Source organism: Ictidomys tridecemlineatus, chromosome 10 (assembly GCF_052094955.1).
Source record: "Ictidomys tridecemlineatus isolate mIctTri1 chromosome 10, mIctTri1.hap1, whole genome shotgun sequence".
Lineage (NCBI taxonomy): Eukaryota > Metazoa > Chordata > Mammalia > Rodentia > Sciuridae > Ictidomys > Ictidomys tridecemlineatus.
In genome coordinates this window covers 3,460,612-3,473,593 of record NC_135486.1, presented here as the reverse complement: position 1 = coordinate 3,473,593, position 12,982 = coordinate 3,460,612, and the positions used below count along the sequence as shown (strand labels likewise).

Here is a 12,982-nt window from a genome sequence, read left to right as displayed (position 1 = left end):
TGGCTCCTCTGGGCCCCACAGGTGCTGCAGACCCCGCTGTCCTGCACTGTCCTGCTGCAGGTCTCAGCCCCTGGCCAGGATTCACTGGCCCTTCACTCCCACGTGGAGAAGGAGGGCGGGTCGAGGTTCCTGCCACGTGGTCAGTGGCCGGCAGACCCGGTGTCCTCACTGGGTGCCCAGGCTCTCTGGACCCTCGGGTGTTCGGTGGTGTGGGGGTGGACAGTCCGTCAGGAGCACAGGCCTCCCCTGGCAGACTCCTGTGGGCCCTCCGCACAGGGCAAGGATGGAGAGGACGTCCGGCCAAGGAGCCCGCCAGCTTCTCCACGTGTCTGGTTTTCCCAGCGATGAGACAGAGAGCAAAAGGAGCAGTGCCAGGGACCTGATCCGCCAGGGACAGTCCCTGCTGCTGTGTTTGCCTCCAGCAGTTTTGGGTGGTGCAGTCGATTTTGAAATAGGCTCTGCACACATGGTTTTGTGGCCTGTTTTGTCATCTTCCGTGGTCTGCAGCTTCTTTGGGGTTGTGGTGCTCCCTGGGTGTGAGGTGCTCCCTGGGTGTGTGGTGTTCCCTGGGTGTGAGGTGTTCCCTAGCTGTGTGGTGCTCCCTGGGTGTGAGGTGTTCCCTGGGTGTGTGGTGCTCCTTGGGTATGAGGTGCTCCCTGGCTGTGTGGTGCTCCCTGGGTGTGAGGTGCTCCCTGGATGTGTGGTGCTCCCTGGGTGTAAGGTGGTCCCTGGGTGTGAGTGCTCCCTGGGTGTGTGGTGCTCCCTGTAAGTGAGGTGCTCCCTGTAAGTGAGGTGCTCCCTAGCTGTGTGGTGCTGCCTGGGTGTGAGGTGTTCCCTGGGTGTGTGGTGCTCCCTGGGTGTAAGGTGGTCCCTGGCTGTGTGGTGCTCCCTGGTGTGAGGTGCTCCCTGGGTGTGTGGTGCTCCCTGGGTGTAAGGTGGTCCCTGGGTGTGAGGTGCTCCCTGGCTGTGTGGTGTTCCCTGGGTGTGAGGTGCTCCCTGGGTGTGTGCTGCTCCCTGGGTGTGAGGTGTTCCCTGGGTGTGTGATGCTCCCTGGGTGTGTGGTGCTCCCTGTAAGTGAGGTGCTCCCTGGGTATGAGGTGGTCCCTGGCTGTGTGATGCTCCCTGGGTGTGAGGTGCTCCCTGGGTGTGTGCTGCTCCCTGGGTGTGAGGTGCTCTCTGGCTGTGTGGTGCTCCCTGGGTGTGTGCTGCTCCCTGGGTGTGAGGTGCTCCCTGGGTGTGAGGTGCTCCCTGGGTGTGAGGTGCTCCCTGGCTGTGTGATGCTCCCTGGGTGTGAGGTGCTCCCTGGCTGTGTGCTACTACCTGGGTGTGAGGTGCTCCCTGGCTGTGTGCTGCTCCCTGGCTGTGTGATGCTCCCTGGGTGTGTGCTGCTCCCTGGGTGTTAGGTGCTCCCTGGCTGTGTGCTGCTCCCTGGGTGTTAGGTGCTCCCTGGCTGTGTGGTGCTCCTTGTAAGTGAGGTGCTCCCTGGGTGTGAGGTGCTCCCTGTAAGTGAGGTGCTCCCTGGGTATGAGGTGCTCCCTGGGTGTGAGGTGCTCCCTGGCTGTGTGCTGCTCCCTGGGTGTGAGGTGCTCCCTGGCTGTGTGCTGCTCCCTGGGTGTGAGGTGCTCCCTGGCTGTGTGGTGCTCTATGCTGTGCATGGTTGTGCCTTTGAGACTCTGAGGTTTCACGGGTCACCCTTCTGAGGGCTGTGTCCCTCGGAATTGCCTTGTTTTCAGGGAGGGAGACGGTGCTTTCCTGCAGCACCTCCAGGTGTAACGGCGCACAACCCCCAGACATTGCCAGCCACGCCCCCAGCCCACCCGCTGAGAACCCCAGTGAGTGGAGTCCACCAGGCTGCTCAGTGGTCACTCAATCTGAGGACACTGGGAAGGAAGGGCAGGAGGGGCCGGGGAGGGGGAGGAAATCCGTCAGGCTGGGTGGACAGACAGCCCACAGAGCAGAGGCAGACGGTGGAAAGAATGCAGCGACAGTCACCAAACCCGCGAGTGGAAGCCGCCAGCAGGGCTCCCGGTGAGCAAGTCACTGCTGCCGGGGTCACGTGTGGTCACCTTGATCCGGGCCTGGGTGGCTGGGCCGCTGGGTGGCCTTCCGCCCACACCGTGGGCCACGACACCCGTTCTGAAGCCGGCAGCTAACGAGGACAGGAGCGCTGGCTCAGGACGAAGGTCGCTGCGCTGTTAGGGCTCCTTGGTGGGGGCAGCCGAGTGCTGCTGCAGCTGGGAGTGGGGACGGCTGGCGGGACAGTGCTGTGGCCGTGGCGGGGGCAGGCCCCCCTGGAGCTGGGCTCCTCACAGGTCCTCCGTTACTCAGGACAACCTCTTTGGGGGCTGAAGGGCTGTGTGCAGGCAGGTGTCTGAGAAGGACGGAGAGCCGCAGGGGACAGCCCTCCCCCGGGGCCTGTGTTGACCCGCAGGGCCAGGGACTTCTTTTGTTCCGTTTTCCTTTGAGCTGACAGGAGCTTCAGTTTACATTGGAGCCTCCAGTCTGCTGCCGGCTCAGGGCACACAGACCAGCTTTCAGTGCCCTCCCCTTGACAGGGCCGTGGATTCCTGCTCCAAGGCCTATACCCCCTCTGCAAATCGGGACTAGAAGCAAGGTGGCCCCAGGGCCTGTGGCTCCTCAGGGGAAGGACCCGAGGGCCTTCCTGCCTCGAGGCCACTCGGGAGGGAGGGGCACTGTCGTGTTGGGCGCTGCCAGTGGCTGGACCTCGTCAAGCAGTGACCTAGAGCCGTGTGCTACAGGCTTGCCGTGAAGTCGTGACACGGCGGAGTGGAGGCCCGCAGGACAGCCCGGCAGAGGACCGTCTGTCGGCTGCAGTTATTTTCATGACTGCTGGAGCAGGGTTGGTCCAAGGAGCCAGGACAGTTAGCCTGCAGCAGCCTGGTCCCCCACAGCCAGCTGACACCCCCGGGTTCTGAGGTCCCCACTCTGTAAAGAGGTGGAGAAAAGCAGGAATCTTGGCCCGTGTCTTCCGAGAAGTGAAGGAATCTTCCTGGAAGTGTCCCCGTCCCTCCCTAGCCAACTCCTTCACATTCCTGTTGCCTGGATAGCGTCATGCAGGTCAGTGGCTCAGCTGGGCACTTGGCAGGGGAAAGAGGATGCACAGCTGCTTGAGTCACCTCAGGGCTCAGAGGGCCCACTGTCCCCAAGGGTCATAGGAGAGGGCTGGGGGCAAGGGGAACAGGCGAGAGCAGGCCCTGCCCACTGCCATCTGCCTCTCAGGCTCTGAGCCAACCACTCCTAGGAGCGGGCCTGGCCTGGAGGTGGGCATGGGGTGCTTCTTCCCGCTCACGAAGGAAGCGCCACAGCTCTGGGGGCTGAGCCAGAGCGCGGGGAGCAGAGCCGGTGGGAGCACAGCAATGGGAGCAGAGCCCGTGGGAGCAGAGTCTGTGGGAGCAGAGCTGGTGGGAGCAGAGTCTGTGGGAGCAGAGCTGGTGGGAGCAGAGCTGGTGGGACCAGAGCTGGTGGGAGCACAGCAATGGGAGCAGAGCCAGTGGGAGCAGAGCCGGTGGGAGCAGAGCTGGTGGGACCAGAGCTGGTGGGAGCACAGAAGTGGGAGCACATTGGTTGGACCAGAGCTGGTGGGAGCACAGCAGTGGGAGCATAGCAGTGGGAGCACAGCTGGCTCCCAGGCATCTCCTCCCCAGCTGCACACCCTCTGCAGAGGCAGACCCACGTGTGGGTGCAGCGGCAGCCACGGCAGGGCCCTCTCCCCAGGCCAGATGTTGGCCCGACTCCGCTGCAGATCCGAGCAGCCCCCCTGAGCTGTGGGGACACTGGAGGCAGCCTCTCCTAGAGGCAGCCTGTCCTGGAGGCAGGTGGCACTTCAGCTCTGGGACCAAGGGTGACGCAGAAAGTGCTGCTGGAGGGTGTCTCATGATGACCTGGAGGTCACTCTCTGCATCCTGCTGCTTAGGGCAGCATTGGTGTGGCCACACTGTCCCCCACGCCGTCCTCACAGGAAAGTCCTGCTCACGTAAGCGGCGGTGCCGTGGAGGGAAGTCTGGACGGGGCTACTCCAGCCCCGAGGTCTGAGTTAGACTACACAGCTGACCTTTACCAGTGCCCATTCCCAGTTAAAGGTCCAGTCCGGGGCCGTCTGGCCGCCGCTGCCTGCCCACCCTCTGCATCTCGTGTCCCACCCCTGCCCACTGTGCCCTTCCTGACAGAGCGGCACCAGCTTGCCCTTCCACCTGCCCGCACACCTGCCCAGCTCGCTTTCTGCCTGGCTGGCCCTGGGCAGTGTCCCCCTCCTTTCCAGGCCTGGGTGTTGGTGTTGCCCCTTCAGGAGGCCTGTTCGCCCATCTGACTTGGGTCTGTGAGCCGACTGGGGCCCCGACCTGTCCCTGGTCCCTGGACTCTGGAACATGGTGGCTTGCCAGGCACAGCTCACTTGTGCGGTGGGGACCATGGGGTCAGGTGGCCTGCGTTCACCTTGTTTCTTCTCTTGGTCGGGCGGGCCCTGGACTCTCCAGTGACCTTGCCTGTGGAAGGAGAGCCACACACCGCGACTCACAGCTGTGAGGTCTGGCCTGTCCCACTCCCAGCCCCGCTGCCGCCCGTCTGCCTTCCCTCCGCTGCTCCTCATCTATATGTCCAGGCCACACACAGCAGGCTTTCAGGAAATGTCCACTGAGCCATGTCCACGTTCTTCATGTTCTTTTTTTTTCAGGGCGGGGGGCGTACTAGGGATTGAACTTGGGGCACTCGACCACTGGGCCACATCCCCAGCCCTATTTTGTACTTTATTTAGAGACAGGGTCTCACTGAGTTGCTTAGTGCCTCACCACTGCTGAGGCTGGCTTTGAACTTGTGATCCTCCTGTCTCAGCCTCCCCAGCCCTGGGATTACAGGCATGCGCCACCCGCCCGGCAACCTTTGGGTTCTTTAAGATCCTGGACACTGATCTGAGTGGATTACCATCAGCAAGAGCAGCTCTGTGACCCCCGCAGAGGCCCAGGGGTGCCTGCAAGTGCTGCTGTGTTGGTGGGTGGGTTCCCCAGGACTGTACCCTCGCCTCTGGCTCAAAGCCCAGGTTTCCTGCGGCGGGGAGCACACCAGTGTCCCTGGGATCTCAGGCACCTTCCTGGAGGCCAGCGTAGTTTCAGAAGAGTTAGGCCGGGGACGCCAGGATGCGGAAGGCCACCTGGAAGCAGCACCTCCAAGGTCTGCTCCCCCAGTGCCCGCTGGCCCATGCCCAAGGGCCTGCAAGCTGTGTGATGGACGGCCGGCCACTCCTGTGGGGAGGGCTGGGTGGGCCGGGGCGTGGGGCCCCTGAGAGCAGGTGCCGCCCCCCTTGACGCCCTCTCTTGCCTCCCTGCCCTCTTCCAGCTATTATGCCGTCCTGTACCCCATGGTGTACCCCATGAAGATCACGGGCAACAGGGCCGTGCTGGCGCTGGTCTACGTCTGGCTGCACTCCCTGGTGGGCTGCCTGCCCCCGCTGTTCGGGTGGTCGTCGGTGGAGTTTGATGAGTTCAAGTGGATGTGCGTGGCCGCCTGGCACCGGGAGCCCGGCTACACTGCCTTCTGGCAGATCTGGTGCGCACTGTTCCCCTTCCTGGTCATGCTGGTGTGCTACGGCTTCATCTTCCGCGTGGCCAGGGTCAAGGCGCGCAAGGTGCACTGTGGCACGGTGGTCATCCTGGAGGAGGACGCCGGCAGGAGCGGAAGGAAGAACTCCAGCACCTCCACCTCGTCCTCGGGCAGCAGGAGGAGCGCCTTCCAGGGAGTGGCCTACTCGGCCAACCAGTGCAAGGCCCTCGTCACCATCCTGGTGGTCATCGGTGCCTTCATGGTCACCTGGGGCCCCTACATGGTGGTCATCACCTCCGAGGCCCTCTGGGGGAAGAATTACGTCTCCCCAGCCCTGGAGACCTGGGCCACCTGGCTGTCCTTCACCAGTGCCGTCTGCCACCCGCTGATCTATGGGCTCTGGAACAAGACTGTCCGCAAGGAGCTCCTGGGCATGTGCTGTGGGGACCGCTACTACCGGGAGCCCTTCGTCCAGCGGCAGAGGACCTCCAGGCTCTTCAGCATTTCCAACAGGATCACAGGTGACTTGGGAAGAGTTAGGAAGGGACCCACTACCAGGCAGTGTGGGGGGGCTTTCTTCCCAGATGCTCTGTGGTGGGCGGGTTCTCCTGTGGCCTCACCTCCTGCTCAAAGCACAGACTTCTAGCTGCACGCGGTGGCACAGGCCTATGAGCCCAGGGATTGGGAGGCTGAGGCAGGAGGATCGTGAGTTCAGAGCCAGCCTCAGCAATAGTGAGGTGCTAAGCCACTCAGTGAGACCCTGTCTCTAAATAAGATGCAAAATAGGCCGAGGGTGTGGCTCAGTGGCCGAGTGCCACCGAGTTCAATCCCTGGTACCAAAAAAAAAAAAATCCAAGCACAGGTTTCCTGTGGGTAAGGAGCACACCTGTCCCTGGGGTCCCAGACACCTTCGTGCCACCCAGGGGGCCAGCGTAGTTTCAGAAGAGTTAGGCCAAGGACACCAGGATGCGGAACTCTGTCTTCCAAAGCCCCGTCTGGGGCCCTGGTCTCAGGGCAGTTGCTTCCAGTGGAGAGAAGGGGTCTGTGCGGCGCAGGCCTGCCCGCCCCCTCCCCTCGCTGCGTCCCCTGCCTGGCTCCCCGCCCAGCCAGCTGCTCACCCCGACCTCCCTCCCAGGTCAGGGGTCTCTCAGTGCCAGACTCAGCCCTTCACTGAGATGTCACCAGGAGGACCACCTGCCCCTCCCTCTGCCGGCTGACCCCAGTCAGTCTCACCACACTCTGGGACCCAGAGGGAGCCCGCCTGCCAGGGCTCAGGTTTCTCTCACTTTTGAAACAGTTTTAGGCTTGCAGGAGCTGGGACACAGGACAGGAGCTCCGCAGCCCAGGTCCCCAGGCTCACCGGGCCCTGCGGAGCCTGCCTCCCAGCAGGGAGACTGGACCTGGGCGGGAATGTGCTGGCGATGGCCCTGGGTCCTGCACTGGCCGAGCCGCTGGCCCCTGGTGACTTCCATGGCAGTCTCTGTTAGTCACCCTTCTCCTCCCTCCAGCTGCGGTGGCTCTGGCTGTGGGTCCTAGCTCCTCCACCCGCTGTGAATTTCCCCTCATGAAATGGAGGGGTCCCCACTCCCCCTCAAGAGGGAGAAAGAAGTGACTTCTCGTAGCAGGGACACTCAGTGGCAGAGGTGACAGGGCATACTGATGGCTTTCCTGGCGTTTTCCGAGTGTCGTCCTGGAGACAAGATGCCAGTCTGAGGGCTTTAGTTCAGTCATGGAGAGAAGCTCCTGCTGTGTCCTCGCTGCCTGTGCAGGGCGACCTGTGCGCCGGCAGGACCCTGTGCTGGCGAACTTGAGGACGAGGCAGGAAACAAGGAGGATGGCGGGGAGGGGGCAGCCAATGGGGCATCTGCTTGCTGCCCAGTTCCCAGGCGCCTCGCCATGACTGTCCTCGGGGTCCCGCGGCTCTGACCAGGGCCGGTGGAGAGCAGCTGCCCTCTGTCCCACGTGGTGAAGGGCTGTCCTGTGGGTGCCTCGGGTGGGAGAGCTCGTGGATGATGGGCTCCGAGTCCTTGGCCTCCTCCAGGGACAGGACCCGGGGAATCCCTCGGTTCCTCCTGGCAGGGCCTATGGCAGCAGGAGGCAGCGGCAACGGTAGGAGCCGCGCACCCTGACTGACCAGGCAGGACGCTGGTGCCCCTGTCTCAGCTCTCTGTGGCAGGGCTTTGGCCTGCAGCTGATCCCTAAACCCAGAGGTCTTTCCTGCCACAAACCTGCCTCTGGGCCCCCTCCTGTCCCCCGGAGTGCCCCAGAGCTCCTGTGCGGAAGGATGGTCTGATCCATTCCAGAGCCAGCAAGAGTGCCCTGGGGCTCTGTCTTGGTCCTGTGGGTGTCCCTTTGCAGGGCACCTGGAAAGCTTTCACCAACAGGGTGCAAAGGCAGAAGCACATTCCGCAGTGCCCCGAGTCCCCGCTGACTGGAAGGCCTCACGTGACAGCGACCCCTCAGGCTGCAGGTCTCAGCCACCATCCGTGGTTCAGTCTCTCATTTCTGTTGGCCTGGAGTGGAAGCTTTCTGTGGGGTACCATCTGCCCCTGGGCCACCAGACCTTCTGCCTGTGGGGTCACCGGCATGTTCTCACTGGGGTCCCACCTAGCAGCTGAGGTGTCTGGGCCTCCTGGAGGTTGTGGCAATGCGCCTCATGGTGGCGGGGGGGTCACCCTGAGTGGACCTTGGCTTCAAGTGATGAAAGGTGTGCCCCATGCCAACACTGGCCTTAGGCTGCTCACCCCAAGTCCAAAGCTCGCAGGCAGAGGGAGGAGGGGCCTTTGGGAGAGCAGGCAGCCCTTCCGCCTGCAGCGCCAGGCCTTGGGAGCACGGCCGGACACAGGTGCCCTCACCTGGGGCTGCGCTCCGGGCTCCTGCGCTCCGGCCTCCTGAGAAGGAGGCTGCTGCCTCCCAGCAGGCCCTTTGAGGTGCCAGGGCTGAGGGGAGGTGAGGGAGCCCTTGAACTTGCCCCTTTGCTTTTCTGAGTAGCTTCCTGGTGGCACCTTTGGGTTCTGGGTTCCTGCAGGTGCCTGCTTCACCCCGGAATCTGTCGTGGTTTCACTTCTAAAAGGATCAGTGGCTTCTACCCACCACGTGCTCCTGGGAGCCGCAAGCCCAGGGCCCGTCCCACTGTGCTGCTTTTTTAGGGGTTGGATTGGGCCCCAGAGATGTGTCGTTCCTCGGGGAACGTTGCAGGGTGCCTGGACTTTCCGGCGGGAAGTGCTGGGTAAGCAGCGATGCCACCTGGTGCCCAGCCACAGTGGTCAGGCACAGATGGTCCTCCCACTGGTGGATGCTGAGACACGTTCCAGGCATTTGCCACGGCCTCAGAGATAGTGTCCAAACCCATGTGGCGTCCACCCCTGCAGCTGGCAGGGGCCCTGCGGTGCTGCTCTCCACACCAGGCCTCCTGTTGAACACAGCCGTGATCTGCACCCAGACCTGGGGGAGTGGCCAGGTGCAGGGAGGTGCTGGGTGTCCTCTGGCCCCAGCCTGTAACCAACACCCAACAATGGGGAAAGCAAAAGTGCATCTTCTTGTGGGGTTCCCAGAGGTGGTGAAAAGAAAGTTCTGAGGGAAGCTTGCTGGGACTGACGCTCCGTTGCCACCACCATTTCCTCCCTGGCTCCAGAGAAGAAAGGAAGTAGTACATTCTGACACTTTGTACCCTCAGAGGCACGAGGAAGAAATCAAAGATTGAGGTGTTCTACTGGGAGTGTATGATAGAATACAAGAGCGTCTTTAAGGTAGATCATTGTCTTAGGCCATTTTCTGCAGCTGTGACAAAACACCTGAGGTCAGATAGTTTCTAACGGACAAGGATGATTCTGGAGTCTGAGAAGCCCAGGAGCGTGGTGTCACTGGGCAAGGGCCTCTGTGCCATGTCATACCGCGGCGGAAGATGGAACAGCAAGAGCAAGTTGAGGCCAGACTCACTTTGACACCACACCCACTCTCGAGGTCACGCACCAGCCTCTAGAATAATGAGGTTGACCCATTCATCAGGCCTCACCTCCCAACACCGCTGCCCGGGGATGACGTTTCCAACCCGAGCCTTGGCGACCCATGCCAGCCACGCAGTCGTCACATCTGCTGGGCAGGAGGTCTTCCTGGGCATCTCAGGAGTTTTGCGTTTGTCTTCTGTTTTACTTTCTCAGAGCCTTTTGGGCCTGGTCCTTTTCCGGGAGCTCCAGCCCCGGGTCTTATGGAGTCTTTATTTTCGCTCGGTGGGTTCCCCGTGGTGGCTTTTCCTTAAGCTCCTTGCAGGTCTCCCCAGGCCCCCGGCCCCCATCTTCCTGCTGGTGCTTTCCCGGCTGCTGCTGGTGCTTGCCCGACCCTTCCCGTCCAGCACCGCAGCCTGGGCAGGCGGCTGGGAAGCCATGCCCGCAGGGTGCCTGGGATGCTCGAGGGGTGCCCTGCAGGCCCGCCCCCCAGGCTCTTTGGCCTGGCCCTGGTCCTTCTGGGCAGGTGAGGGGCAGCTCTTGCTCTCCGTCTCCAGGGCTGCTAGCTTCTCCCGGGGAGGGGTTCTCGGTCCGCCCTCCTGGCGGGTCCAGTGGGACTTCTCACTCCCGGTGTCCCCCGTGTCAGCCCACCCTGGCTGTGCCCACGACTCCCACCTCTGCCAGCCCTGGGGGTCGGGCATCGAGGCTGAGGGCCGAGAGGCCTAGGGCCCTGCTTGGCCTGCCTGCAGCAGCGCCTGGCCTCGGGTGCCCACGCCTGCTGGCCCTGCCCTGCCCGCCTTGGTCCCCTTCCCAGGCCGAGTCCCATCCTTACATGTGTTTCCAGCTCTCAGCATCCTGTCCTCCTTTGTATTCGAGCAGGATTTCGGGAGGGGGACCCGGGGTCTGACCTCCGCATCCGCCTCACTGCCGGGCTCCCGGTGGAGACCCGAGGCCTGTCCCAGTGGGATGGGCAGGGGGACGGGGGGCAGCGGAGGTCTCCTCCAGGGCGCAGAGCGAGTTTTGCCAGGGAGGCCAGGCAGAGGGGCGTGGGGGTCAGCCACTGGTCACCGTGTCACACACCCCTGTTGCTTTTCAGACCTGGGCCTGTCCCCGCACCTCACGGCCCTCATGGCAGGAGGCCAGCCCCTGGGACACAGCAGCAGCACGGGCGACACTGGCTTCAGCTGCTCCCGGGACTCGGGTAAGCTTGCTGGGGGGCCTTCTGCCGCTGTGCCCCGCGGCCCTGTGAGAAGGCAGCTCTGGGCCGCTCTCCTGCCCGGGGTGGCTCTGTGGTCGAAAGTGTCAGAAGTTGATTCAAAAGTAATTTGTTTTCTAATTCTAATAACCTCTGACCAGAAGGCCTGGAGTCCACCTGCTGGCCTTGTCTCCCGCTGGCCCTGGGCAAGCTGCTTCGTCTCACGCACCCAAGGGTCCCCACTTGGCAAAGCGGGGCAAAAGCCCCGGTATCAGAGGGCGTCTGTCCCTGGCATAGAGGAAGCTCCCGGCGAGCTGTGGCCTTGTCATTGTGGTCCACCTCGCCTCCTGCCTGGGAGAAGCACCTCCCAAGCCCACCCAGTCTCGCTGAGCCCCTCCCTGCCCACTGGGCCTGCACTGTGAGCCCCGTTCTGGGACTGTGGGCCTGGGTGAGCCCCCCACCCAGAGGCTGCCAGGGTCTCCATGGGGCCAGTGAAAGAAGCAGGGCACTGGCCACACCTGTCACCCGTCCTGCTGGGGCATGAAGGTGGCAGTGCCCAGCTCACAGCAGTGGCCTGGGCAGGGGTGTTCCACTGGCCGCTCCCCAAAATCCTTTGTTTTTCCTTTTGATTCCCTAAGAACTTCAAGCTTCCAAGTCTCCGTGTTTGTGTAGCACTTGTCTCAACCATGGGCACATGGCACCCAAGGGGTCCCCCAGAGACCCTCTCCCGCAGCCCTGCCCGCCTGCCCCTCCTAGTCTGGCAGCACCCGTGTGGGTGGCTCATAGCCCACTGCCCAGGGGGGACACCGCGCGGGTTCTGTGTATGGAGGCCGCCCCCTGCTGTGTGCGGACCCCAGAGTGCAGTGATGGCTGGGGCGGTTCGGGGAGGTGCTGCAGGGCAGTTCGCTGCCCCTGACCAGGGTTTGAAGGAAGGGAGAGGGCCGAGGGGTGTGGGGAGGGAGGGGACCTGGCGTTGCTATCAGACTGCACAGTCCACCCTCTGCCTCAGGGACAGACGTGATGCTGCTGGAAGACTGTGCCTCTGAGGACACCCCGCCCGCCCACTGCACCTGCCCGCCCAAGAGGAGGAGCTCGGTGACATTTGAGGATGAAGTGGAGCAAATCAAAGGTGGGTCTCTGTGACGGACTGCTTCAAGAAAAGAGCGGGGACAGGAGGATCTGAGGGAGACGGCTTGGCCAGGCCCTGCCCGCCCCAGACCCCCCCCATTCCCATCCCTGCCGGTCTCACTGGAGTCCGCGGGCTCCCAGCTCAGAGCAAGCGGCATCTAAGCCGGGAAAGCAGCTGCCCAGCTGCCCGCACACCGCCCAGGTCCTGGTTCCCTCTCGGTTAGGAACGTGGACCTGGCCTCTGAGGCACAGCTCCTTCCAGTTGGCCAGCGAGGAGAAGCCGCAGCTGCCCCTAAGCTGAGGTGGGCGCTGCAGCCCCTCCCTCCATCTCCCGCTCGGCCTGTTCTGAACACCCTGCCCCTGCTGCTCTGGGCCTCGGGGTACAGCCTGCCGAGTCCAGGGACCACCACGGAGCCACCAGCTGCCCACAGATTTCAGACTCTGTTCCCTGAACTCGAGGGCGGGCAGCAGCAGCGTGGCTGGGAGGTGGATGTGGCGGAGGGGCCGGGGCTTTAAGTCTCCAGAATGGTGAATGCAAACATGAGGACGGGCCCAGCAGAGTCTGTAGCGCATCATTCGTTTCTTCTACTTTCTCTCTACACAATTAATGTCCTGCCTGAATTCAGAGTGAACACAGAGGTGGTCATGCAGGGCAGCGAGGAAGAGACCGAGTCATCCACTGCACAGAGTCGAGAATGGAGCGTGGACCAGCAGCCACACAGGCTTCATAATTATCATTTTTACAGAAATGATCATCCCACCCAGGACCACCTGTCCCTTCACACCTGCATCCTGGGAGGGCAGCTCTGAAAGCACCTTTTTGCAGGCCTGAAAGAGAAGGCACTGGCAGGGTGCCACCCTGCCCCGTGAGGGGCAGAGCAGGGAGGCTGGTCCTCTCCTCTCTGCCCTCCTGGAGAGTGGCATGTAAGCTGGGCATATGGCCCACGCCTGGAGTCCCTGCCACTCAGGAGGCTGACTTAGGTTGAGGCAGGAGAATGGGAAGTTCAAGGCCAGCTCAGCAACCCAATGAGCACTTGAGACCTTGTCTCAAAAGAAAGATTAGCGGATGCAGCTCAGTGGTGGAGCCCCTGAGTGTGATCCCATGCTGACACAAAAGGCAGGGGGTGAGTAGGTTGCTGCTCCTTAGGAAATGAGAAAGGCA

The 12,982-nt window shown here is 62.7% G+C and overlaps 1 protein-coding gene across 4 annotated transcripts in view; it reads left to right on the top strand.

The window, feature by feature from the left end:
• Positions 1-12,982, top strand: part of Gpr161 (G protein-coupled receptor 161) — a 33,445-nt gene that overhangs the window by 14,748 nt on the left and 5,715 nt on the right. For 3 of the 4 annotated variants that reach the window (XM_078022264.1, XM_078022263.1, XM_021722688.3), the window contains 3 exons: positions 5,350-6,074; positions 10,594-10,698; positions 11,702-11,821. In XM_078022264.1, the coding sequence (XP_077878390.1) occupies positions 5,372-6,074; positions 10,594-10,698; positions 11,702-11,821 (928 nt within the window). In that variant the 5' untranslated portion in view covers positions 5,350-5,371. Of the gene's footprint in view, positions 1-1,980; positions 3,079-5,349; positions 6,075-10,593; positions 10,699-11,701; positions 11,822-12,982 lie in introns of those variants that run through there. The other variant, XM_078022265.1, reaches the window with a different exon arrangement.